General features: G+C 32.8%; 1 protein-coding gene across 1 annotated transcript in view; it reads left to right on the top strand.

Annotated features, from left to right (window-relative positions):
- LOC145247349 (integrin beta-1-B-like) overlaps nucleotides 1-27,799 on the top strand; it is a 256,575-nt gene that overhangs the window by 106,982 nt on the left and 121,794 nt on the right. Inside the window, exons 4-7 of the mRNA XM_080109024.1 lie at nucleotides 3,618-3,694; nucleotides 13,362-13,472; nucleotides 17,980-18,061; nucleotides 19,143-19,274. Coding sequence (XP_079965150.1) covers nucleotides 3,618-3,694; nucleotides 13,362-13,472; nucleotides 17,980-18,061; nucleotides 19,143-19,274 — 402 coding nt within the window. The remainder of the gene's footprint in view (nucleotides 1-3,617; nucleotides 3,695-13,361; nucleotides 13,473-17,979; nucleotides 18,062-19,142; nucleotides 19,275-27,799) is intronic.

Below are 27,799 nucleotides of genomic sequence, written 5' to 3'. Positions count from 1 at the left end.
GAAAAAGGAATTGGCTATTGTCTGGCCAGGCTAAGGTTCGGTCTCAATGTGGCACTAGGCATTATGATGGCAATTATGTACGCGATCTGGCAACAAGATGAGGCTGTGTGTCAGGCAACATCATCTTATATCGATGATATCTTTGTGAATGAGAGCCTCATGTCTGCTCAGTCAGTCAAAGAGCACTTCGAGAACTTCGGACTGACATGCAAGGAACCCAAGCATCTGCAAGATGGGGCAAAAGTGCTTGGCTTGTGTGTGAGCAGTAGCAAGGAGGGGCTCTACTGGAGGAGAGGTGGTGACGTTCCAGAAGTCCCATCCAACATCACTCGTCAGAGCGTTTTTCTGTTTGTGGCAAGCTGGTGGATCACTTCCCTGTATGTGGTTGGCTCAGGATTGCAGTGGCGGCCATAAAACGTCATGCCACATCTGTATCATTGGGTTGGGATGATAAAGTTGCATGTGGCACGCTGCTGAGCATGCTGACAGAAACTGTGGCCAGGGTGACTCATGACGACCCTGTGCAAGGGAACTGGTGCATTAACGGGAACGAGTTCATGGTTTGGGTGGATGCTAGTTCATTAGCCTTTGGAGTTGTCCTTGCAGTTAATGATGGCATTATTGAAGATGCCTGTTGGCTTCGTCCAGAGAATGATTTTAGGCACATAAACCGGGCCGAACTTGATGCCACATTGAAAGGAGTTACCCTAGCGCTTCAGTGGCAAGCCAGGGTACTCCATATTATCATGGACTCTGCGTGCACTCATTGGTGAATAACCGATGCATTGACTGGAAGAACATGGCTAACCACATGGGCAGTGAGTGAGATGTTGATATGAAGACGGCTCGCCACCCTGGTCGATACAATCCAAGAATACAACCTGACCGTAGATGTAACGTTGACTAGGTCTGCAAGCAACACAGCAGTTACGCTGACACGAGTACCACAATGGTGGCTGCTGGCTGTTACCCGGGGAGGTTCTGAGATGCTGCAACAGCTGTATGCAGCTATCATGTGATGCAGATCGTATCAGTGAGATTCATTGGCAATGTGGACACCCAGGGATTAAGCGAACACTGTATTTTGCCAAAATGGTTTACCCAGAAGTAAGGAGGGCAGATGCCAAGGGAGTAGTGGAAAGTTGCCAGGCCTGTCAATCAATCGACTTGGCTCTGATACAGTGGAAAAAAGGGCAATTAGGAATGAGCGGCATGTGGCAGAGAGTGGGCATGGATATTATACAGTGGCAATCACTTCCTCACTCTCATCGATTGTGGACCTACACACTTCACAGTCTGGAGACTACTCGGGCGCGAGGACTCCACCTACATTATTCACCAGCTGTCATTTATGTTCCTTGAAATAGGTGCGCCTGAAGAGATGCTGATAGACAATGATCCAGCCTTCTGCAACCAGCAGGTCAGGGGTAGTTCCTGAAGTAGTGAGGAGTGCGGCTGAGACTGCGGTGTGCTTATGTGCCTTCTGACAACGGTATTGCTGAGAGGAGCCATCACAGCATCAAAAGAATTGCGGCCAGGAAGCAATACACCGTCTCAGAAGCCGTATATTGGTACAACATCATGCCTAAGGATGGTGTCTCTCTAGGAGCAGAGCCTGTCAATGCAATTTACCAATACCGAGTCCGAGAAAAGGGAATTTACCCCAATAAGGAAGGACAGGGGTCGTATGCACTAGGGGATCCTGTCTGGGTGAAGCCACTGGGAAGCCTGTGCACTGGTGACCAATGTGGTGAGACAGCAGTCAGTCATGGTTGACAATGTGCCCCGTCATGTAAGGGACCTGAGGCCAGCGACACAGGTGCAACTACCACTGGACGACGGAAGTGACTCTGAGTCTGAGGACAGTGGGCCATCGCTCTAGTTTGCACCATCTTCATCTGCATCAAGCAGTGAATCCGATATTAGTAGCCTCTCAGGGGAGGCAGTGTTCTCCGACCCTCAGACTGTGGATGAGAGTGCAAATGAACAAGAGGCCTACACAGTCCTCCTTCAAAAAAGCATCCACTGGAAGAGAGTGGCACTTACCTGCTATCTCTGTGATCATGAGATCATGGGGGGTATGTAGGGAAAATAGAAACGAACATACAAACGACCTACCTGTAAAGCACCCAGGTGTCTGTCTGCTATACGAGTTAGACAGGAAAAAGAAAAACCCAGATGGCGTCTGCGATATTTAACAGAAACGGTCTCATGTGATCTCGCGAGATTCACATGGATGAATAAAGCAGATCGCTTGGAGGAGTCGGAAAGTTTGTTTTTTTTTCGCTGTACAGACGGTTACTTAGTGCATTGGAACGAGTAAAGGAGATTCCAGTTCTACACCAAACCCTATCGAATGCCTTTGATATATCAAGAGCTATTGCTACAGAGAGGAATCCCTTGTCGATAGATTCACTAATCCTATGTGAAATTACAGTCAGTACATCATCTGTAAATCGTGGAAAATGGGAATCGTATTGTTTGTCACCAAGTAGATTGTTTTTTGCTGAGATTATTGATAATTTCTCTATTTAACATGGATTTGAGCAACTTACTCATGACACACAAAAGGCTAATTGGTATGTATTGGGATGCAGAATGCTGGAAAACTGATAAACTGACCAAAGCAGTGACAGTGCCAACATTGCCAAGTGATGCAAAATACATTAGTTCACAAAGTCTAAGATAAAATATACATGGTAGGTTAGAAGCGCTAATCCATTGAGAATTGTCCAAAAGTTATTGTTTTTAAATTAAATTAAAACATAAGTTTTATTAACTTGTAATGAAACAAAAGCAAAAGATAAATCATGTGACATATCTGATATTTTCTATGATGAAAATTCCCATCATTGAATGACTTCATCAAATCTTTCATTTGTGTAATGTTTACCCGTTTTACAAGTTGAAGGAGCGGAGGTGTGAAGACGTTAATACAATTAACAATACAAATTCAACGTCAATCAAAGAACTATATTAGTAGTAATCTTATTGACGTTTCTCAAGTAATGAAGTAAGCAACACTGCAAGCCGGCGGTGTCGTCGTCGTCGTCGTCGTCGTCGTCATCGTCGTCGTCGTCGTCGTCGTCGTCGTCATCATCACCAACACAAACACTATGATCAAGAACAACAGCTGCACTAGCGATTCATGAAGGTAGAGAGCAATTGTCATACAAACAGATGGTTGCCATAGAAACTGCGTTTATATCAACGAATGCTTTTCCATCCATTTTCATATCACTACTCAAACAAACTGATGTTGTCTCTCATGAGTCATGGATTGCAGCCATTCGCGAAAAAATTCACTCGTTTTTAGATTTGTCTTTTTATTCTTTTTAAGTTCATTCCTTGTAGTTTTACTTTCATGCTGCATATGACGTGAGCTTTTTATTCTTTTTAAGTTCATTCCTTGTAGTTTTACTTTCATGCTGCATATGACGTGACCTTCATCCATGAGTGTCATGACTTATACTATGCCACCATTGACGACCATGCAAACTTTATGGACGAAAATAGTTTCCATGTTTTTATCATGGTACTGTTACACGAAACCAATTTCTGTTTTTTTCTATATTTTTCTAGATATTATATAAAATATTTTTTTTTGTTTCTCACAGGTTTGTCTTGCAAACAAGCTGAAACGTGTAGCCAGTGTATACAAGCTGGGCCAGAATGTGGATGGTGTGAAGATAAGGTAAAACCAAGAAACGTTTCAAAAATTATTTCAACTCACACACACATACTCGATCACACACATAACAAACTTGTATTGGCCGATATTTCTGCATGTTAGTTGCATTATTTACGTGTCATTTTCGGCCTTCTATATTCTGTTTAGTTATAGGTTTATATATATAAAAGGTATTATTTCTTTAGAGGCGGAGAACTTTAAATTAAAATCAAAGAAAAATATTTTTATTATACACATATGTGGTTTATTCCCAAAATTAATTTTTGGTATTTATAATTTAAATACAATTTCAGGAATATGACTGTGACTCTTTTTTTTTACATGGGGGTCACCACTTATCAAGGCCCGAAGGCCACTCAGGGATAAGCGTTATTGCGTGTACAGTAATCAATGAGATAGTGTTGTAGTAATCATTAGTATTGGGGTTTTTGATAGAGTGTCTTACTTAAGGGGGCGGTTTGTCAGGAGTTTGTTTATGTTGGACTTGAAGACGTCCAAGTTGTAGTAAAGTGGGAAACAGGTAAGCGGCAGAGAGTTCCACTGGCGTGCAGTTCTAAGAAAGAAGCTTTGCTCATGGAATCTACATTTGGATTTAGGCACAGATAGAGAGTGGGGAAAATTATTGACAGTAGTTTCAGCCAGACGGGTGTTTCTCGTGAAAGATTGGCGAGAGGGGACAAGGTATTGGAGCTCAGACGAGCACCTGCCATGAAATAACGATAAAAAAAGACAGGCTCGCAAAACGGGTTATCTAGAGGTCGAGTTTTCACAAACTCTACGCATTACATTAGGCTGTATTTAGAAAATAACGCCTTAAATGTTGTCTTGCGAGTGGCCTATTGTGTCTGGTTTATCATGGTAGACATAGAACTTTACATATCCGAACAAAAATAATCTAATGAAGTTAAATCGCATGAATGAGATGGCCAGTTGACACGTCGATTTCGTGAAATTATTCATTCATCAAATATTTCTCTCAGTAAATTGATTGTATCATGTGAAATTTGCAAACACTGCTCGGGTGTCAGTCTCTTCATGATGAATTAAAAATAACGATAAAGATAATTGCTAAAACTGGAAAAGTTCACCGTCTCTAAAAAGCACCCCATATATATATATACACACACACACACGCATATACATACATATATATATATATACACATATACATACATGTGTATATATATATATACACACATATATACATATATATACACATACACACACACACACACACACACACACACACATATATATATATATATATATATATATATATATATATATATATATATTGTTTAAATTTCATTCAGAATAACATCAATTTTTAGAACAGAAATGTATTATTTGAATAAAGAATACTGTTCAGATTTTTTTCCTTAACCCATGGAATTTAGATGTCGGCTCCTCTCCTCAGAGGAAAAGTCATTAGTAAATATTAGATCGAATTCTAAATGATATTAGAAAATAAGAAAATATCTTTAAAAATTAATTGTGTCATTTTAGGGGGCATAGATAAAGAAAATAAATGAAACAAGAATAAATATAATGAAAGAATATGAATTTATGGTAGTCGGGGGTCGTGGTAATCCTTGTATAGTGTGGTATATTGTGGTCAGAGTCCGAGTTTGTTGAATAAATACACATTGTAGATAGATTGCAATTTATTGTAAGACTAGCGGGAGGTACCCGACGTTGCCCGGGTGTTTGGAGGTATGTGTTAAAAAAACATTAAAAGAGAAAAAGAAGTTTTAGTAGGAAGGTATGATTGAGCCTTGATGTGAAGGTGGAAACGAAAAGGGGGGGGGGAACAGCAAACCACCTAACCATCTCGGCCACGAGGTAAGGAATTGAAAAACGTGTTAAATTAAGAGTTAAAAAGTCAAAAAGGTTTGATTGACAGGTGGCCGCTTAATGAGGTCATCGCAGGAGCGTTATGATGACGTGGCAGTTTTTTTATTTACTGCGGGGCAGTCTTCTGGCGTTTGTTTCAATGCGTGGCACTTTTGGTTTCCCCAAGATGATGGTGGGGAAGGGGACCAGCTCCCATTTAAAGAGAATTGTTTGTCCAAATTGAGTAGCAATTGTCTGTTATAAGGAGAAAATCTGCATTGATCAAAGCTGATTGCTTTTCGACATTCCCGCTGATGGTGCTGGGAACAATGCAACAACCTTCGTATTAGTTTCGCTTTTATTATACGAAAAAGGCGAATCTACACGTGGCGATCGAAAAATGTTGAATATTTAGCTTTTGAAAGTCGGGCAAATTAAATACACACGCAACCCCCGTTCGTAACTCGTAGATATTATGATTTCGATGTAATATAAAAAGTTTTAAAAATTAGCGATAGCCTCGAGAAGCCGCAAGAGAAAAAAATCCTTTTGCAGACATACAGGAAAATGCACACACACTAACACACACACACACATTTTCGCTTTTATATATATAGAAAACATATGAATTAAGCCGATTTTTCATGATACAAAAGAAGACCAGTTCACATACCCGAAAGAGCTCTAGAGAGATTTCCACTAATGTTCAAATGTATGTATATATATATATATATATATATATATATATATATATATATATATATATATATATAGCAATGAGCATCACCAAATCACTCGACGATCAGAGATCATATAAAGTCTAAGCCTGGCAACGAACTACTGTCCAATTGAATTAACGTTTTCATTTTGGGTGTGTAAGCGTGCATATGGGGCGGACCACATGAGAGTGAGAGATTGTTTAATAATCAGTCTGAAATCAACCTTTGACAAATAAAAATTGCATCACATCCAACCGACCATCGTTAAAGGCAAATAGAAATGGGAATTTCTACTTCTACGAAAAGAGTCTGAAATCAACCTTTGATAGGAAGGATTGCATCAACTCTGGTCGACCGTCGTTAAGAGTAAAAAGAAATAAAATTCTCATTTTTACTATGAAAAAAATCTCGGAAGAGAGAAGAGAGAAAAGAAACCGATTTTACTAATTATTTCAATAAGGTGTGAAATTAATTATTTTAGTCATGCGATTGTAAAAGCTGAATTAAAATCAGAAACTATTTTATCTCTGAAAGATATGAACAGAAAGCGAGTGTACATGTCTATCCACTAGGGCGGCAGAATGCAACACAAGAAAACAGTATACTATATGAGCGCCATGAGTTCAACATATTCAAAGAAGTGTTCGAACATGTTTTCCCTCACATATACACACGCGCACACACACACACACACACACACACACACGCACGCATATACACATCCTCATGCACACACCCACATGTACGCACGCACATACGCACAGACACGTACATATATTCACGTTCACGTATATACTCTCACATTCACGCGCCGCGCGCACACACACACACACACACACACGCTAACGTACACACAAGTACGCACACATACAAAACGTCACTTCCCCTGAAAGGAATTCCAGACATGCGCAGTCAGAACACTCACTCCGATATAAAAGTCCACAACACTATTCAACTTCCTCTCTTTCTTCCCTTTTGCCTGGTTTCGTCAACCAGGCAAGTTCAGCATCCATAGCTCTTGGTTTGAAGACTTTTCCGCGTGGACGACTGCTATCATGAACGCATCGTTTTGCTGAGGCAAACACTCTTTTTTCTATTTTTCCTTTCTACGTGCGGGACGGCCATTTCTCGCCCTCGACTTCATTTCGTTCTTTTCTACGCATGTAGTCGTCAACACCTGAATGAACATGTGTTACACCTAAACCATTTTTATTTCCAACAGAAAATAAACGACATGTTTATTCCATCCCATCAATTGAGTTTTTGTTTCCTTCAATTCCATTCGTTTCATTATTTTCTTTTGTAACGGGATTAGGATTTATATGTCCTAGTCCTCTACAAACTATTGTGACCCCGTTATTTAAAAATGAAATGAATGAGTTTGAACGAAACACGCGGTAAACTAAACTCGCCCGCAGAAATCCACGGCACGCACGAAAAATAATTTTTCTCAAAAAACAAAAAAACTTGTCGACGACGAGGAGGAACATTTTCAAACCGTGCACACGAAATTGAAATATAAAAATTTCAACAAAAAAAAAAAACAAACAAAATGGAACTTCAACAGACGGATTTCTACAACGAAACCATGGCATTAAACATTCGGCAACCTGACCAAAACCGAGACGAGGAATTAGCAGAATTAAAGTCTGCCGTTGAAAAGCTTTCAAAGCACTTCAAACACGTCAACATTATCACAGAAACTACAATGACACGCGGAGAAGTTACAGGCGAAGAAGTTCAAGCAGCCCCCGATCCACGTCATGACATAGACAAGATGTGTGTTTCTACCACAGGAGATTCGCCGTCGACGCGAGGAAATGCACCACACACCGCGCGTTCAAAAAAACAGCACAGGGAAACGAACCTTTCAGCCAGTAACGACGACGACTGTAGCTGGAGCACAAAAAAAAGGGTCGTCTGTTTTATATCCGTGACAAAATTCACGGATATAATTTTTTAATAGACACCGGAGTGAAAATCAGCGTCCTACCGACACCGCATGGCCACCAAACAGGGACCCAATTTTTCAACCTACAAGCCGCCAATGGTACAAAAATACCCACTTTTGGCGGAAAAACTTTAAATTTAAACCTTGGAATGCGAAGGAATTTTTTTATAGAATTTCACCATAGCCAGCGTGACTACTCCAATTTTTGGGGCAGACTTTTTAGCCCATTTCAACCTGTGTGTCGACATGACTCATCACACATTGACAGACAACGAAACGAAGATTTCAGTGAGAGGAACTACCTCGAAATTTTTAACCACCGGAATCAGCACTGCCCTACCCGAAGATTTACACGTCCGCCGGTTACTCCAAAAATTTCCTCAACTTTCCCAGCCGTTTAAAAACACGGACCCCATCAAGCATAGCGCTAAGCACTATATTAAGACCACAGGACCGCCCGTCTATTCAATACCCCAGGCACTTGAAACCGGATAAATACAAATTGGCAAAATCCGAGTTTCAAAACCTACTCCACATGGGAATAATACGGCCCTCGAAAAGTGCTTGGTCATCACCACTCCACATGGTACAGAAAGCGGACAACACCACATGGCGCCCGTGCGGAGATTTTAGAGGCTTAAACGCGAAAACACTTCCAGATAGATATCCTATTCCCCATATCCATGACTTCGCCAATGGACTCCAAGGCGCCATAATTTTCTCCAAACTGGACCTCGTTAAGGCATATTTTCAAATTCCAGTTGCAGAAGAAGACATTCATAAAACTGCACTGACCACACCATTTGGCCTTTACGAGTTCCTAAGGATACCTTTCGGGCTGAGAAACGCCTGTCAAACTTCCCAGCGTTTGATTGACGAAGTTTTCAGAGGTCTGCCGTTCATATTCGCTTATGTGGACGACGTTTTAATCACCAGCAGAAACCTCGAAGAACACCTGCTACACCTGGAACAAACTTTCGAAAGACTGTCACATTTCGGTCTTAAACTAAACACCGATAAATGTGTTTTTGGCCACCAGGAAGTTCAATTTCTCGGTCATTTAATTGACAAGGATGGAATCTCCCCTTTGCCTGAAAAAGTAAGTGCTGTTTCGAATTTCCCTCTACCGACATCTGTCAGACAAGTACGCCGTTTTGTAGGCAATATTAACTATTACCGACGCTTTTTGTCTAACTGTTCCACGTTACTCGCACCTTTAACCGACTTGTTAAAAAAACGAACCAAAAATCAACAGTTAGTTTTTGAAGGACCTGCACTACAGGCCTTCAAACAATCGAAAACTGCTTTGGCAAACTTCACCAAACTTACGTATATCCAAGAACGGAATATACAACGGAACTTACGCTTACGACGGACGCATCGGAAATAGCAGTAGGAGCTGTGATTCACCAAATTTCTGACAATAAAATGACCCCTATTTCATTCTTCTCTGCCAAGTTAAACAAAGCGCAGACTAAATATAGCACATTCTCGAGAGAGTTACTTGCAATTTACCTTGCAATTAAGCACTTTAAACATCTCCTCGAAGGCAGAAAATTTTCCATTTATACGGATCATAAACCTCTAACATTGGCACTACACATACATGTCGACAAATATGGCCCACGAGAAATCCGACATCTGGACTTTATAGCCCAATATTCTACCAATATACGGTATGTAAAAGGACAAGAAAAAAACGTTGTAGCTGACGCTTTATCTCGCACAACAATTGCTTCTTTAAATTCCACTTCACTAAGTATGGAATTAATACCACAAGAGCAATTAACTGATACCACGCTCCAAGCTATAATGGACAAAACTTCACTGAAGCTGAAAGAAATGCCGATACCATTCGGAACAACAACTTTCTATTGCGATGTTTTACAAAAACACCCTCGCCCTTATATTTCACTCAGCCTCAGACGACAAATTTTCCAGCACTTCCACAATTTGTCCCACCCAGGAAAACGTGCCATCGTGAAATTAATAGCGACACGTTTTGTTTGGCCAAATATGAATACGGACATCTGTAGTTGAACCAAAACTTGCATTCCTTGCCAAAAAAAAAAACAAAAAACAAAGTTCACAGGCAAACAAAATCACCTTAAGGAATTTTCAGTGTACCAAACGCTAGGTTTACTCATGTTCATATCAACTTGGTTGGACCCTTGCCCACTTCAAAAGGACATACCCACATCCTTACTATAGTCGATAGATTCAGCAGATGGTCGACAGCAATGCTAGTGAAAGACGTATCAGCCAGAGCTATTTTACAAGATTGTATAGTGATTTTTGGAGTGCCCTCCGTAATCACAATGGGCAGGGGCTCACAGTTCCAATCGACTCTTTTTGCTGAATTCAACCATTTGTTGGGAACAAAGCACTTTAAGACAACTGCCTACCATCCTTGCGCAAACGGTACGGTGGAACGATTTCATAGACAATTAAAAGCATCTTTGGCTATGAACGAAAACAAATCGGACTGGTCAGACAACTTGCCACTCATTCTCCTAGCAATTCGCAACACTGTGAAGGAAGATTTGCAGAGCACACCTGCAGAATTAGTTTTCACGCCCCCAAAAAGTGACATTTTAATGTTAAACATTACATATTTTTAAATCGATTTATAACTGCCCCAAAAAATACGGGCGCCAACTCTTCTACATAAAGTGTACACGGGGCTGTTTATTTTGGGTCAACTTTTATTTAAAACCCGCTGAGTCATGTCACGTGATCTTGACGTCAGCAAGCTGTAATGGCAGTCTGAATTTAAAAAACATTGTTGTTATCGGTAAAAAATTTTTTAACCCTCACACAAGCTAAACTATGAACTTCTACGCTATGACAACGTTACCAAAGTTATTAGCACGTTAAAAATAGTTAGATACGATAGTTAAACGAAAAATAACAAGCCAAAAATGTGAAGTGAAAAAAAAATATGCTTACAAAAAATGTTGACAATCGAAGTTTTTACAAAAATAAAAAACAGCCAGACGCCATTTTCTTTTTTAGTAACACTCTTTGAGTAAGGAAGACGAAGTGAGAGAGAGAGAGAGAGAGAGAGAGAGAGAGAGAGAGAGAGAGAGAGAGAGGGACATACACAAACGGAAACAGAGAGAGAGAGAGAAAGAGAGAGAGACAGATAGAGAGATGTCTAGACAGGAAACGAAATACGTAATTTAATAAACGCTACACGCTGAATCATAAAAAATGTGAAGTAAAACAAAAAATAATACGCTTAAAAAATTATTAACGATCGATGTTTTTAGCATTACTTCATATTCTTTGTTTTATCACTCTTTAGAGTAAGGAAGACGAAGAGAGACAGACAGATAGAGAGGGAGAGGGAGATAGAGAGAGACACACACACAGACGAAGAGAGACAAACAGATAGAGAGAGATAGAGAGAAAGAGAGAGATGTCTAGACAGGAACTGTGTTTTAAAATGTAAACTAATAAGAGTGATTGTATTTGTTTTTCGAGTAACGTTTGTTTCTACGATAGATGAGACAGCTGGAATTCTAAGAACATATACAACACTTTGATCTTAGCCAAATCTGGGGGAAGTGAAAACTAAAAATAACGATCCCGAGATGACCTCATTTAGCGTCTTCCTGTCAATCAAACCTCTTTTACTAGCTTTATAAGCTTTAACTTAACACGCTAATCAATTACTCTCACTCTTTGTCGAGACCATTAAATAGTTGGCATTGGTTTCCACCTCCGCGTCAAGGCTTCTGGGTTCAATTCCTCCTCCCGACCGAACGTTTTTTTTTATTACTTCGCTTATTCTTTAGTTTAACCCCCCCCCCCATACACAGGTTTATTTATGCCATTTTTTTCCGTTTTGGTTTTGGGTTTTTTACATCGTCTTTTTTATAATATTTAAGCAGGATTATTAATTACCCCCCCATACACACCCCTACAACGCCAGGTACCCCCCGCTAGTATTTTTTATAAATCCTTTATTTTTTAATGCTTTACATCTCACATCTGTTCATTGGTAGGTAATACAGGTAGTCCGCCACAACACATTCATAAAACAAATTTAAATAAGTAAACTATTGTACATACTTAATGTATTTAAAAATACATTTTGATATATTTGAATTCAGTTATTTTAAGCAATATCTATTTATTTGAAGTTAAATGTAATTTCTTAATTTAAGTATATATACCTGGTAATTATTGAGTTGAATATAATACACTTTAAGCTTATATTTGTAATTACTAAATAAAAACACATATATGAATATATATATTACTTTACGTTGAAATTGGTTTAAAATATCCCAATTAAAAAAAAGAAAAAAAGGAAAAAGAAAAAAAAAGAAAAATTGATGGGGAGAATTGGAAAAATGAAACATTAAATTAGTGAAATATAACCTTTAATTAGCAATGCTAAAATTCATAATTAATGATAATAATATGAAAGGAAAATAATATACTTTTAATACTGAACTGTGTCCCTTACAACGAAATGAAAACTAGCATAACGAAAAATTAAAAAATCTTTCATATTAATGAAAATAAAAGGTTAATTGATTCTAACTAAATTGTAATAGATGTCGGTTTAAACATATTAGTATACCTAATATAAATAATTATTTATTCATTGTACTAATTAGGTTAAGGCCGAGCATATTTATAGCTTACACAAAATAAATTGAAATAAAGAAACGTAAACAAATTCTATGAATTAAAAATTAGTTTCGTATTAAAACCTAAATACACCTATTTTATATTTAATCATTATTAACATAATCTTAGACAAACATGAACTATTTCTAAATAATAAATTTTAAAATGTATCATATAAGATTTTTAGTGTTGATTAAAACAATATGGACACATTATATTAAGACGTGTGAATAGCTTTGCCAAAAAAATAAAAATAAAAAATGGTGTAAATATCACAAAACACTTTGCAACTACTCTTCAGGTTTTTTCGAGTTTCAGTAATTTTGCCCACATTCTTTTTTCTTTTCTTTTTAAAGTTAATGAGTTCTTATTCTTTTGATGAGTCAGGGTGGAAAATCTTGAAAAAAAATTGACATAATAATTATATGATTGTTTCTGCGCTATATGTATACGTGTGTGTGTGTGTGTGTGTGTGTGGTAATTGGTGTTTAATTGTATGTTTCTCTTATGTTTATTTTTGTAGGTCTATAAAATGGAAAGAGCCCTTCAGTCAAGATGTGATGTTTATGATATCCTTGAGCGCAAGAACTGTGAGAAGATTTCCTACCCACAGCATAAGTTCAAGTTAATCAAAGTAAGTTACCCTTTCCAACAACTTAGCTCAATTTTTATCAGAAATAAATAAGATGCAACCAGCATAAGACAATTTTTGTTTCATTTTCAGATAAGCACTGGATCTTTTTTTTTCTTTTACATCTTGTAGTGTGAACAGGTTTGCTCTATTAAGGGTGATAACAGTACGAGAAATAACAGTACGAGAAATAACAGTACGAGAAATAACAGTACGAGAAATAACAGTACGAGAAATATTGATGATGACCACTTTTGATGCATATGAGTATTGTTGTCATTTTAGTATAATTTCAAACATGGGAAACAATAACGATTTCAGATTTGCTATTAGATATAATGAGTAAATATTTTCAGTCCCAGGAATAAGATTTGTTGTTCTAATCAAATCAACTGGATTGTTTTTAACCTCAGTATTTGTCCATTTATTAGACAAAGGCAAAATCAAGACGGTCTAAGCCAACAGAGTTTACACCATTCTTGAAATGGCTTTTTTCCTCTTAACTATAGTGTATTATTGGTTCTGTGCAGTTGTAGGAGGTCCACACTTCTAGGCCACTACCTCATGTCTTTCGGGTAGAGTAAGTTTATTGCTTACTGTCTGATGCACCCCTACCAGCGAATGCCAATGGAGTTGCCCAGACAATTCGATTAATTGCCTACTCTAGTTGGGGACCAATCACAGTGCACCAAGAGGAAAATCAAATGCCTCTAGCAGTAACTTAGTTCACAATGCATTCCAGTCTACATTGCACTGTAGAGAACCTATTGTTGATTTTATAAAATTATTTTATAGATAAAATGGCTTCAATTAAAGTTTAAAATGCAAAAGTCAAGTATTATACTTCAGTTGTGCTCTAAACAGAAACATTCATTTCGAATGTCCCCCTGTCAGATCAAAAAATCTACTGTTGATTTTATGTGCCTGGCCTAAGTGGTTGTACAGTGATAATGGCTTGAATTTAAGTTTAAAATAAATAAAAAAGTCAAGTATCATTGAGCAATTGTGCTTAAAACAGTAACATTCATTTCGAAAAAGCCTCTGTCATATCAAACAACCTACTGTTGATTTTATATATTGAGCCTTTCGGCTTGTGTGGTAATAAAACTTCTCAAATGCATTTGTCATGTTAGATTGTGTAGGTGTTAACTTTCGTCCAAAAGGTCTGTTCCTTCTTTGATTGGATTATTTTGATTATCGATCATCGATGATTATTGAAGACATTCTGATACAAAACCGTTATAAGAACACAGCTAGGCACATAAAAAAATCGTCCCAGCCGTTTTCGAGTCCATAGGAAACGAACTCACAGACACAGGCACAGGCACACAGTTGTCTGATCATGAATAGGCTCCTATATGGTTGACTATTTTAAAAAACTGATTACATATAATGATAGAAGATGTATCGAGGATCAGGAATGGATATGTTTGATCTGGCAAAACGGTGGTTCATAAAAATTGTGGGGGCTGCGTTTGCGCCTGGCCCCCAAAGTATGGAAATAAAAAATGAAAAAAAAACGTTTACAAGTGTTTTTGATATAGATGTACATAAGAATGCTATGATAAGCATGTTTCAACTTAAATAGGGATGGTATAATAAAATTGTGGGGGTCTACGTTCACGCCTGTACTCCATGGAAATATGGCACTTTTCATATCTATCTGCGTAAGTATACTTTGATAATTATGTTTCAGTTTGAAGAAATATGGTATAATAAAATTGTGGGGTGTTCATTCGCGCCTGACCTCCATAGAATGGAAATATGTCACAAAGTTTAACAAGGTTTTTTAAAAGAGGTGAGGGTCCACAATAACACCTTAACTTTAATCTTAATTCACGTTAGCTTTTATTTATTTTTTTGAGTTGAATCATATTGTGTCGAATAAATTGACCTCATAAATTCACGTTCTTAAAGCCAAAAAAAAAAAAGTCAGGACTTTAGACAATTCTCGACACAAATTTTGTATAACTCTGTTTTTTTCCTTCTCCACTTGCACGTGCCACTCTTTCGAAAATAGATAAATAATAAAAAATAAGAACGTTACTTGTTATCGTGTCAAAAGAAGGAAAAAATCCTGCTCATGTGATTACGTGTTTTTTTAAAAAACATTTAGATAACCTTTTTATTTTTATTTATATATCTGTTTAAGCTTTTTTTTTGTCAGTGTACTAGAAGGAATTCAGTTGATTACAACTCTTTCTGCGTGTTCTTTACATTACAATAGTACAACCCTGAATCCGAGGGTGCAATACTACACCGTTCAATATTGTAAAACTGAAACGAAGCTGTTCTGCTTGAAAAGGGCGCCATTTTCTTCTTATTCATATTTATATCGATTCTTTGCTTTAAAATTTAAAGTGATTACATGTTTACTTTTTTAATATCCCATTTTGCTGTTTCTGATTATTTTACTCAAGTAAGTAAAGCTTCATTATTTTTCAAAACTGTTTTTGTTTCTTTGTTTTTCGATATTTCGTCGATATTATTTAGTAAGAGTGCTTAGCAGAAAAGCCAACAAATGACTACCCGAAAAAATAAATATACAAGAAATAAATATTACCATAGTCAATAAAAGTTCAGTTCATGTTTTTTTTTTGTTTTGAAATAGTTTTTAATGCTCTTTACTTGAAATAATTTCAGCGAACCGAAATTAAAACTAAATTTGAGGCGATAACTACTTAAAAGAATTTTTATATAAACTACACATGCCATAATAGTATATTCCTCATGCCCAAAATAACGGAAAACATTAAAATATGTTTATAAATATTCCTCACGTTGATGGAACTCTCTTAAATTGTTAACACAGGATGCTCAGGTGCTCCTCCTTCAAATTGAAAATTGAACTCTCCATTTCAAAGTCGCTGCCATTTTGATTTTTTTTTTAAACCGGTTCATGAATTAAAAAAAAAAAAAAATTTTACAAACTACTTAAAAATACTAACCAATGAACTTTTCTACCATAAAAGTAACTTTTATTGACTATGGTAACATTTATTTCTTGCATATTTATATTATTATATGTATAACATTTTATCTTTGTAAGGAAACATAATTTTGTTGGTCACTCTTGGCTACGAATGGAAACAAAGTTGATATAAAAATATATTTTCGCGAAAATTATCTTTACTTTCATCATATTTTTCTTAGGGTAAAATTTTTGAGTATCAAAACCTATCTCTTTACAACCCCCTCCTTTCATAACCTATCATACTTTCATCAATCACAGTCCATTTTCTGTAGGCTGTATTTGAACCCAGTCAACGACGTATACTTCTGCTAGTATAATATAAAGCTGAATGTGTGTGTGTGTGTGTGTGTGTGTGTGTGTGTGTGTGTGTGTGTGTGTGTGTGTGTGTGTCTGGTCACGAATAGGCTCCTCTATGGTTGACTATTATAGAAAACTGATCACATATAATGATAGAAGATGTATCGAGACACAGGAATGGGTATGTTTGATCTGGCATAATGATGATTCATTAGAATTGTGGGATCTGCGTATGGGCCTGGTCCACAAAGTATGGAAATAAAAAATTTAAAAATTAAAAAAAAACGTTTACAAGTGTTTTTGATATAGATGTACATAATAATACCTTGGAAAGTATGTTTTAACTTAAATAGGGATCGTATAATAAAATTGTGGGGTCTGCATTCACGCCTGACCTTCATAGAATGGAAATAGGCACAAACTTTAATAAAGACTTTTCATATTTATCTGCGTAAGTATACTTTGATAATTGTGTTTCAGTTTGAAGAAATATGGTATAATAAAATTATGGGGTGTTCGTTGGCGCCTTATCTCCATAGAATGGAAATATGTCACAAAGTTTAACAAGGTTTTTTAATATAGATCCACAGAATATTGTGATAAGTGTTTCAGTGTGGACAGGTATGGTATAATAAATTATGGGGTTTATCTATTTTATTTTTACTTTCATCATATTTTGTTTTCGTTTTGATACCCCCAAATTCTAAGCTATCTCTTTACAACCCTTCCTTTTCATAACCTATCATACTTTCATAAATCAGAGTCCATTTTCTGTAGGCTGTTTTTGAACCCAGTTAACGATGGGTACTTTTGCTAATATATATATATATATATATATATATATATATATATATATATATATATATATATATATGTATATACATGTAAGCAAATGGGATGTTCAATATTATAGATAGAGAATTAATATGACAAATTACAAAGATGAGAATAAAATTTCCAATATTCATTCGTTCATCAAATGTTTAAATAAGGAAATATAAAAAAGAATTTTATAGATATGTTCTCCTCATCCAAAAAAATCTTTATAAAATAAAAAATTGCTAGTTATAATAATTTGAAAAATTATCGTCTAAAAATAAAAAACAAACAAAAAATATCTTTGCATTCTCTTCATTTTGATGTTTTTTTTCTTCATTCTTTATTGCAAGAATTTTGAGTTAAATCTTTGGAAGCGTTTATGAAGAATGAATCTGGTATATTTTTCTATTTTAATTTCAGGACATAGCCCTGCGTGTTGATAAGGGGAGAAGTGCGGGAATCCAACTTCGGCCACAGGAAGTCAACATAAAATTACGACCATGTAAATTGCATTTTATTGATATTCACAATCGACACATTACTAACAATAGATGTGAATATAGTTCATCTGTATTCATCTGTATCAATCTGTGTCAATCCTCATAAATCCGCATTAATTTAAACAAGGAACATGTCTTCTCAAAAATAAAGAAAATTTTAAAAGTTAAATGATTGAGATGTTTTTGAAAAGTGATTGTTGATTTAAAGTCATTTTTATCATGATCTAAATGAAATGGTTTTGAAATCAAGCTATTATAAATATTTTATGCTACAATTATTTTGTGATTAGTTTTATTTTATGTTCATTTATAAAACCTTAAATCTGTTAAATATAAAGTAAATAAGACATAAGAAATAAGAAAAGATAATACTGAAAGACAAACTAGTTTATAAAAACAAAATTTCCAACTTGCCAAAGCTAGTTCTTTATTTGCAATAAATACATGTTATTTCTATCGAAATTATACAAGAAATTCTGAGCATTACAGAAAAGAATAATAAAAAAATAATGTTTGTAATATCTCAGAAATTGGATAAATTTATTAAAATCAATCCATCACACAGGTTTGATTCTGTACTAAGGGAGACAATTCTATTAATTCCACGTCCAAATTTCTTGTTTAATGTCAATCGATAAATACACTAGAAGTGAATGTATTTATTTTTAGTAACTTTTATTATATTCGTCTCCATTTCATTTCGTGCATGTTGCTTTTCCAAATTTTATAGCTTATAACTATAACTAATTCTATTTTTAAAATACTTCAACAGAACAAGAACGAAACATCTAAGTTAAATTTAGGTGAGGAGTACTTTCTTATTTCAGGTTAATGTAAATTCACTATACCAAAATATAATAACACTCATTAATATAATCCTAAATTATCTTTCTTTTACGTTATATTATCTGTATTTATTCCCATCTTTTACTTAGCGCACATACATTCGATTCTGCCAATCATCACCGACTATTATGCATTTCAAATTAAAATTCATTGGAAGTAAAATAAAACTTAAAAAATCTAGAAAAACCTGATGATTCTTTAAAAAAATAATATCTCATTTTGTATTTTATTTTTCAGCAAGTCCATATACATTCCAAGTGGAATACCAGGAAGCAAAAGATTATCCCATGGATCTTTATGTCCTGATGGATCTGTCATATTCCATGGGTCCAAGCAGAGATACATTATCCAACCTGGGGCTGGAATTAGGTACAGTTTTCATATGATTGACAACACAACTCAAAGCTATCAAACATGAAAAAAGAACTGATTGTAAATTATGAAATGTAAAAGACATTTAAAATGGTTAACATTTTTTTAAAGAAAATAAGATGATATAAAATCAGAACTTGGTTACTGGAAGTGAAACACAATTATGTTGAGTTTACTGAAAACATGTAGACATTACAAACGATTTTTCTTGTCAATGGTAATTGTTTTTTTTTGTAAGTAATATTCACGAATTTGATTTATGGACAAAAAAATAATTGGTTAAAAAAATTTGTTATAAATTAGCTGTGCAAATTATTTGTTTATCATTCAGTTTTAGAATGGAAATATACTCACGTATATTTACATTCTAAAATTGAATGATAAACAATTATATTATAATAATAATCAAGAGTGTTTTTATATACTTTGTATTGTTTTATGATTTTTCAAGTTAACGTTATTCAAGATGTAATGTGGGTTTCAAATAGTGTTAGGAAGCTAAATCAAGGATTTAAAAATTAAATTAATCTTTCTAAGTTGGAAAATATAGATATCGAATATTAGATTCAAATAAATATTGCTAACATGAGTATCGGTGAAATATGTTAGTTATCAAAATAAAAATAAAAACAGTGTTAGCTAATAAAAATAAAAATAAAAACAGTGTTAGCTAATAAAAATAAAAAGAAAAACAGTGTTAGCTAATAAAAATAAAAAGAAAAACAGTGTTAGCTAATAAAAATAAAAAGAAAAACAGTGTTAGCTAATAAAAATAAAAAGAAAAACAGTGTTAGCTAATAAAAATAAAAATAAAAACAGTGTTAGCTAATAAAAATAAAAAGAAAAACAGTGTTACCTAATAAAAAGAAAAAGAAAAACAGTGTTAGCTAATAAAAATAAAAATAAAAACAGTGTTAGCTAATAAAAAGAAAAAGAAAAACAGTGTTAGCTAATAAAAAGAAAAAGAAAAACAGTGTTAGCTAATAAAAATAAAAAGAAAAACAGTGTTAGCTAATAAAAATAAAAATAAAAACAGTGTTAGCTAATAAAAAGAAAAAGAAAAACAGTGTTAGCTAATAAAAATAAAAATAAAAACAGTGTTAGCTAATAAAAATAAAAAGAAAAACAGTGTTAGCTAATAAAAAGAAAAAGAAAAACAGTGTTAGCTAATAAAAATAAAAAGAAAAAACAGTGTTAGCTAATAAAAATAAAAACAGTGTTAGCTAATAAAAATAAAAAGAAAAACAGTGTTAGCTAATAAAAAGAAAAATAAAAACAGTGTTAGCTAATAAAAATAAAAATAAAAACAGTGTTAGCTAATAAAAAGAAAAAGAAAAACAGTGTTAGCTAATAAAAATAAAAATAAAAAGAGTGTTAGCTAATAAAAATAAAAAGGAAAACAGTGTTAGCTAATAAAAAGAAAAAGAAAAACAGTGTTAGCTAATAAAAATAAAAAGAAAAACAGTGTTAGCTAATAAAAAGAAAAAGAAAAACAGTGTTAGCTAATAAAAAGAAAAAGAAAAACAGTGTTAGCTAATAAAAATAAAAAGAAAAACAGTGTTAGCTAATAAAAAAAAAAGAAAAACAGTGTTAGCTAATAAAAAGAAAAAGAAAAACAGTTTTAGCTAATAAAAAGAAAAAGAAAAACAGTGTTAGCTAATAAAAATAAAAAGAAAAACAGTGTTAGCTAATAAAAATAAAAAGAAAAACAGTGTTAGCTAATAAAAATAAAAATAAAAACAGTGTTAGCTAATAAAAATAAAAATAAAAACAGTGTTAGCTAATAAAAAGAAAAAGAAAAACAGTGTTAGCTAATAAAAATAAAAAGAAAAACAGTGTTAGCTAATAAAAAGAAAAAGAAAAACAGTGTTAGCTAATAAAAATAAAAATAAAAACAGTGTTAGCTAATAAAAATAAAAAGAAAAACAGTGTTAGCTAATAAAAATAAAAAGAAAAACAGTGTTAGCTAATAAGAATAAAAATAAAAACAGTGTTAGCTAATAAAAAGAAAAAGAAAAACAGTGTTAGCTAATAAAAAGAAAAAGAAAAACAGTGTTAGCTAATAAAAATAAAAAGAAAAACAGTGTTAGCTAATAAAAATAAAAAGAAAAACAGTGTTACCTAATAAAAATAAAAAGGAAAACAGTGTTAGCTAATAAAAATAAAAATAAAAACAGTGTTAGCTAATAAAAATAAAAAGAAAAACAGTGTTAGCTAATAAAAAGAAAAAGAAAAACAGTGTTAGCTAATAAAAAGAAAAAGAAAAACAGTGTTAGCTAATAAAAATAAAAATAAAAACAGTGTTAGCTAATAAAAAGAAAAAGAAAAACAGTGTTAGCTAATAAAAAGAAAAAGAAAAACAGTGTTAGCTAATAAAAAGAAAAAGAAAAACAGTGTTAGCTAATAAAAATAAAAAGAAAAACAGTGTTAGCTAATAAAAATAAAAAGAAAAACAGTGTTAGCTAATAAAAAGAAAAAGAAAAACAGTGTTAGCTAATAAAAATAAAAATAAAAACAGTGTTAGCTAATAAAAATAAAAATAAAAACAGTGTTAGCTAATAAAAATAAAAAGAAAAACAGTGTAAGCTAATAAAAATAAAAAGAAAAACAGTGTTAGCTAATAAAAATAAAAAGAAAAACAGTGTTAGCTAATAAAAAGAAAAAGAAAAACAGTGTTAGCTAATAAAAATAAAAAGAAAAACAGTGTTAGCTAATAAGAATAAAAATAAAAACAGTGTTAGCTAATAAAAAGAAAAAGAAAAACAGTGTTAGCTAATAAAAAGAAAAAGAAAAACAGTGTTAGCTAATAAAAATAAAAATAAAAACAGTGTTAGCTAATAAAAATAAAAAGAAAAACAGTGTTACCTAATAAAAATAAAAAGGAAAACAGTGTTAGCTAATAAAAAGAAAAATAAAAACAGTGTTAGCTAATAAAAAGAAAAAGAAAAACAGTGTTAGCTAATAAAAATAAAAATAAAAACAGTGTTAGCTAATAAAAAGAAAAAGAAAAACAGTGTTAGCTAATAAAAATAAAAAGAAAAACAGTGTTAGCTAATAAAAATAAAAAGAAAAACAGTGTTAGCTAATAAAAATAAAAAGAAAAACAGTGTTAGCTAATAAAAATAAAAAGAAAAACAGTGTTAGCTAATAAAAATAAAAAGAAAAACAGTGTTAGCTAATAAAAATAAAAAGAAAAACAGTGTTAGCTAATAAAAATAAAAAGAAAAACAGTGTTACCTTATAAAAAGAAAAAGAAAAACAGTGTTAGCTAATAAAAAGAAAAAGAAAAACAGTGTTAGCTAATAAAAATAAAAAGAAAAACAGTGTTAGCTAATAAAAAGAAAAAGAAAAACAGTGTTAGCTAATAAAAATAAAAAGAAAAACAGTGTTAGCTAATAAAAATAAAAACAGTGTTAGCTAATAAAAATAAAAAGAAAAACAGTGTTAGCTAATAAAAAGAAAAATAAAAACAGTGTTAGCTAATAAAAAGAAAAAGAAAAACAGTGTTAGCTAATAAAAATAAAAAGAAAAACAGTGTTAGCTAATAAAAATAAAAAGAAAAACAGTGTTAGCTAATAAAAAGAAAAAGAAAAACAGTGTTAGCTAATAAAAATAAAAATAAAAACAGTGTTAGCTAATAAAAATAAAAATAAAGACAGTGTTAGCTAATAAAAAAAAAAAAGAAAAACAGTGTTAGCTAATAAAAATAAAAATAAAAACAGTGTTAGCTAATAAAAATAAAAAGAAAAACAGTGTTAGCTAATAAAAATAAAAAGAAAAACAGTGTTAGCTAATAAAAAGAAAAAGAAAAACAGTGTTAGCTAATAAAAAGAAAAAGAAAAACAGTGTTAGCTAATAATAAAAAAAGAAAAACAGTGTTAGCTAATAAAAAGAAAAAGAAAAACAGTGTTAGCTAATAAAAAGAAAAAGAAAAACAGTGTTAGCTAATAAAAATAAAAATAAAAACAGTGTTAGCTAATCAAAATAAAAAGAAAAACAGTGTTAGCTAATAAAAATAAAAAGAAAAACAGTGTTAGCTAATAAAAATAAAAATAAAAACAGTGTTAGCTAATAAAAAGAAAAAGAAAAACAGTGTTAGCTAATAAAAAGAAAAAGAAAAACAGTGTTAGCTAATAAAAATAAAAAGAAAAACAGTGTTAGCTAATAAAAAGAAAAAGAAAAACAGTGTTAGCTAATAAAAATAAAAATAAAAACAGTGTTAGCTAATAAAAATAAAAAGAAAAACAGTGTTAGCTAATAAAAATAAAAAGAAAAACAGTGTTAGCTAATAAGAATAAAAATAAAAACAGTGTTAGCTAATAAAAAGAAAAAGAAAAACAGTGTTAGCTAATAAAAAGAAAAAGAAAAACAGTGTTAGCTAATAAAAATAAAAATAAAAACAGTGTTAGCTAATAAAAATAAAAAGAAAAACAGTGTTACCTAATAAAAATAAAAAGGAAAACAGTGTTAGCTAATAAAAATAAAAAGAAAAACAGTGTTAGCTAATAAAAATAAAAAGAAAAACAGTGTTAGCTAATAAAAATAAAAATAAAAACAGTGTTAGCTAATAAAAAGAAAAAGAAAAACAGTGTTAGCTAATAAAAATAAAAATAAAAACAGTGTTAGCTAATAAAAATAAAAAGAAAAACAGTGTTAGCTAACAAAAATAAAAAGAAAAACAGTGTTTGCTAATAAAAATAAAAAGAAAAACAGTGTTAGCTAATAAAAAGAAAAAGAAAAACAGTGTTAGCTAATAAAAATAAAAAGAAAAACAGTGTTAGCTAATAAAAATAAAAATAAAAACAGTGTTAGCTAATAAAAATAAAAATAAAAACAGTGTTAGCTAATAAAAATAAAAATAAAACAGTGTTAGCTAATAAAAATAAAAAGAAAAACAGTGTTAGCTAATAAAAATAAAAAGAAAAACAGTGTTAGCTAATAAAAATAAAAAGAAAAACAGTGTTAGCTAATAAAAATAAAAAGAAAAACAGTGTTAGCTAATAAAAATAAAAATAAAAACAGTGTTAGCTAATAAAAATAAAAAGAAAAACAGTGTTACCTTATAAAAAGAAAAAGAAAAACAGTGTTAGCTAATAAAAATAAAAAGAAAAACAGTGTTAGCTAATAAAAATAAAAAGAAAAACAGTGTTAGCTAATAAAAATAAAAAGAAAAACAGTGTTAGCTAATAAAAATAAAAAGAAAAACAGTGTTAGCTAATAAAAAGAAAAAGAAAAACAGTGTTAGCTAATAAAAATAAAAAGAAAAACAGTGTTAGCTAATAAAAATAAAAAGAAAAACAGTGTTAGCTAATAAAAAGAAAAAGAAAAACAGTGTTAGCTAATAAAAATAAAAAGAAAAAACAGTGTTAGCTAATAAAAATAAAAACAGTGTTAGCTAATAAAAATAAAAAGAAAAACAGTGTTAGCTAATAAAAATAAAAATAAAAACAGTGTTAGCTAATAAAAATAAAAAGAAAAACAGTGTCAGCTAATAAAAATAAAAAGAAAAACAGTGTTAGCTAATAAAAATAAAAATAAAAACAGTGTTAGCTAATAAAAATAAAAATAAAAACAGTGTTAGCTAATAAAAATAAAAAGAAAAACAGTGTTAGCTAATAAAAATAAAAAGAAAAACAGTGTTAGCTAATAAAAATAAAAAGAATTGTGATAAAGACACTTTTCATCGGACATTGCAAGTTTTTATGTGAGTGAGAAAAGGCGGGCCAGTGAAGTTGTCGTTTTTGTCTCTTGTTTTTGTATTTTAGCTTTTGTTTTATTTTTATTTTCATCAGCATCGATTTTTAAAATGGTCGTCATCATATGCTGATTATTTATTACAATTAATATCAATGGCTGATGAAGAGTGTTTGCAATATTTGTTGAAATTTTCTCATACATTTTTAATTTGTTTTAGAAAATCCTGAAATATTTAACACATTGAAATAAAAATAATAATAACAACAGTTAATTAAATAATTAGTGTGTATTTTATCAGAATGCTCAACGTCAATATAAAAATGGAGACATGACAAAGTTGTTCAAGTCCTACACTGGAATATATGCAAACTATATGAATTAAACCACAATAAGAAATGGTATAGCTACAGTTGTACAGTTAAATGACAATGTCAAACTTATTTGGGACACATGCATACACACTGATAATGCTCTTGAATATTCCAATACCAACATAATTTTTTAAGAAAAACAAGGAAACTTGCCTGTCCTTTCGATACCAGGGTGCAAGACAAAGAACATGAAAATATATAATTATCAAGATATGAAATGAGAATTAGTCAGACTATGAAAATATAAAGAAGTCAAATTCTCGTTGTAATTGGAATGTTTGGACCATAATGAAAAGCCACCATGTAATCAAATTGACAACACAACTTTTTTTCTAATTTTGCAAACGGCTTGCCTGTTAAGTACAGCAAAAGTGTTGGTACCACTTGATGTTTGTAGAGGACTAAAATATATAAATCCTAATTCTGTTACAAAAGAAAATAATGAAACGAATGGAATGAAGGAAACAAAAACTCAATTGCTGGATAAGATAAACGTGAGGTTTATTTACTGTTGAAAGAATTAATGTTTTAGATATAACACGTGTTCATGTCCACGCGGGTGTAACCATCGCTTGTTGCAGGACTGGTGGTGTAGAAAGAAAAAGGAAATGTGTGTTCATCTCACGTTTGGGTCACTATCGTTTGTTCGCGCGTGGGAAGAGAAGTGAGTAATGTAGTGGAAATGGGAATGACAGTCCAGCGTAAAGACAAAGACAAAGATAGTGGGTTGACATCAGTAAAACTGTGTGCCATGTTAGCAGTCAGCTACGCGAAGGTATTCTCAGGGACAAGTTGTATATATAGAGAGAGAAAGAGTGAGAATGTCAATCCAGTTCATAGAGAGAGAAAACGTATAAAGTGTATGTACGGTCTGTTAGCTTTTTGTCCCGCATAGTAGCAAGTAGTGTGAGGCACACACGTGCGCGCGCATGCCGAAAAGGCACGCTGTCGGTCCGTAGACCACCCAGCTCAGAAGCTGGTCTGAAAAAGCTGGAAACAGCTTGTCTCTTCCTTTTATAATTGTTTCCGGTCTTTTGCGCATGAGTGGATTTCCTTTGAAAGGGAAGTGACGTTTTCCATGTGTGCGTACGTGTGCGCGTATGTGAGTACATGTGTGTACGTTAGCGTATGTGTGTATACACGTGAATGTGAGTGTATATACGCGAACGTGAATATATGTACGTGTGTGCGTATGTATATGACAAGTAATATGGCTTGAAATGTGAACACATGTTTTTGTGTGAGACTAAAATAATAATAATAATAAGAAGAGATCGATTACTATGACACAACAGAACTTTACAAAAATGATGGCCTGGATATGACCTAAAACTATATCCGATGATGAGGTCCCACCTTGCGGGCCTTGGGTAGTGTGGAGCCACCCTTTAATTGCTATTGCTCCCAGGTCCACTCTGACCCGGAGTGGTAGTACCTGTTAGGGTCCCAACTATGGGTTAAATAGAATCTGACTTAAAAAAAAATATATACTCCATTAAAAATCGGTTCTCAAAATAACAAGATTTGGCATTAAATAACCTGAAAAAGGTTGATATGCTGTAAAACAAAAACAACCAACCATTAACAAAAATGAATTAGCTGAAGTAAAAAACATCAAGAAAATTATGAATGAGGAAAAAAAAAGCTCCCATCCTTAAGAAACCAAGAGTGGAAAAAACTAAAAACTGAAATAAAGAAGATGCACAAACTCCTCCCATATACCATTACAGACCTAAACAATTTAACTTATGCAGGGGCCAAGACAGTAAATATGAAGTTAAATGTAGAAAAAAGACGGAGAAAGAAAAAAGACCAACAAAACCTAGATGAGAATTGAGGCTGGAAACCCAGATTAACAAACTTAAGAAAGTCAAAGCGATAAGCAAAATGAAAAAAGAAAAGGATGGAAAAGTAAAAATGTGACCAACGAGGAGAGGCTCAACAAGAAACAGGAAGAAGCGAAGGAAAAAATAGCAGCAAAAGAAGCGAGATTAAGATGATACCAATACAAATTGGAACAGTGAAAGGAAAACAGGACTTTTGAAAATAACGAAAGCCAATTCTACCAAAATGTAAATGGAGAAAAACAAAAACAGAACAACCTGACAAAAATAAAATACTACTGAAGCCATATCTGGGAAGAACGAAAGGATCATAATAGAAAAGCAGAATGGTTGAAATGAATTAAAGAAGAGTCATAGCAAATTGAAGAAGAAACATATAATGAAATCAGCAAGGAAACCCTCAAGACAACCCTTACGAAAAATTGCCAACTGGAGAACACCAGGTCATGACGGAATACATACCTATTGGTTTAACACTACATGAAAAGCTAATTCCGCACCTGAAAAGATGTATCCACAAAGCACATGTACCAGAATAGATAACCAAAGATAGAACCACACTGGTGCAAAAATACACAGAAAAAGGGACCATCACTAGCAACTACAGGCC

This window comes from Euprymna scolopes, chromosome 25, assembly GCF_053919585.1.
Source record: "Euprymna scolopes isolate OS-2025 chromosome 25, ASM5391958v1, whole genome shotgun sequence".
Lineage (NCBI taxonomy): Eukaryota > Metazoa > Mollusca > Cephalopoda > Sepiida > Sepiolidae > Euprymna > Euprymna scolopes.
This window is presented reverse-complemented; position numbering and strand designations above follow the sequence as displayed.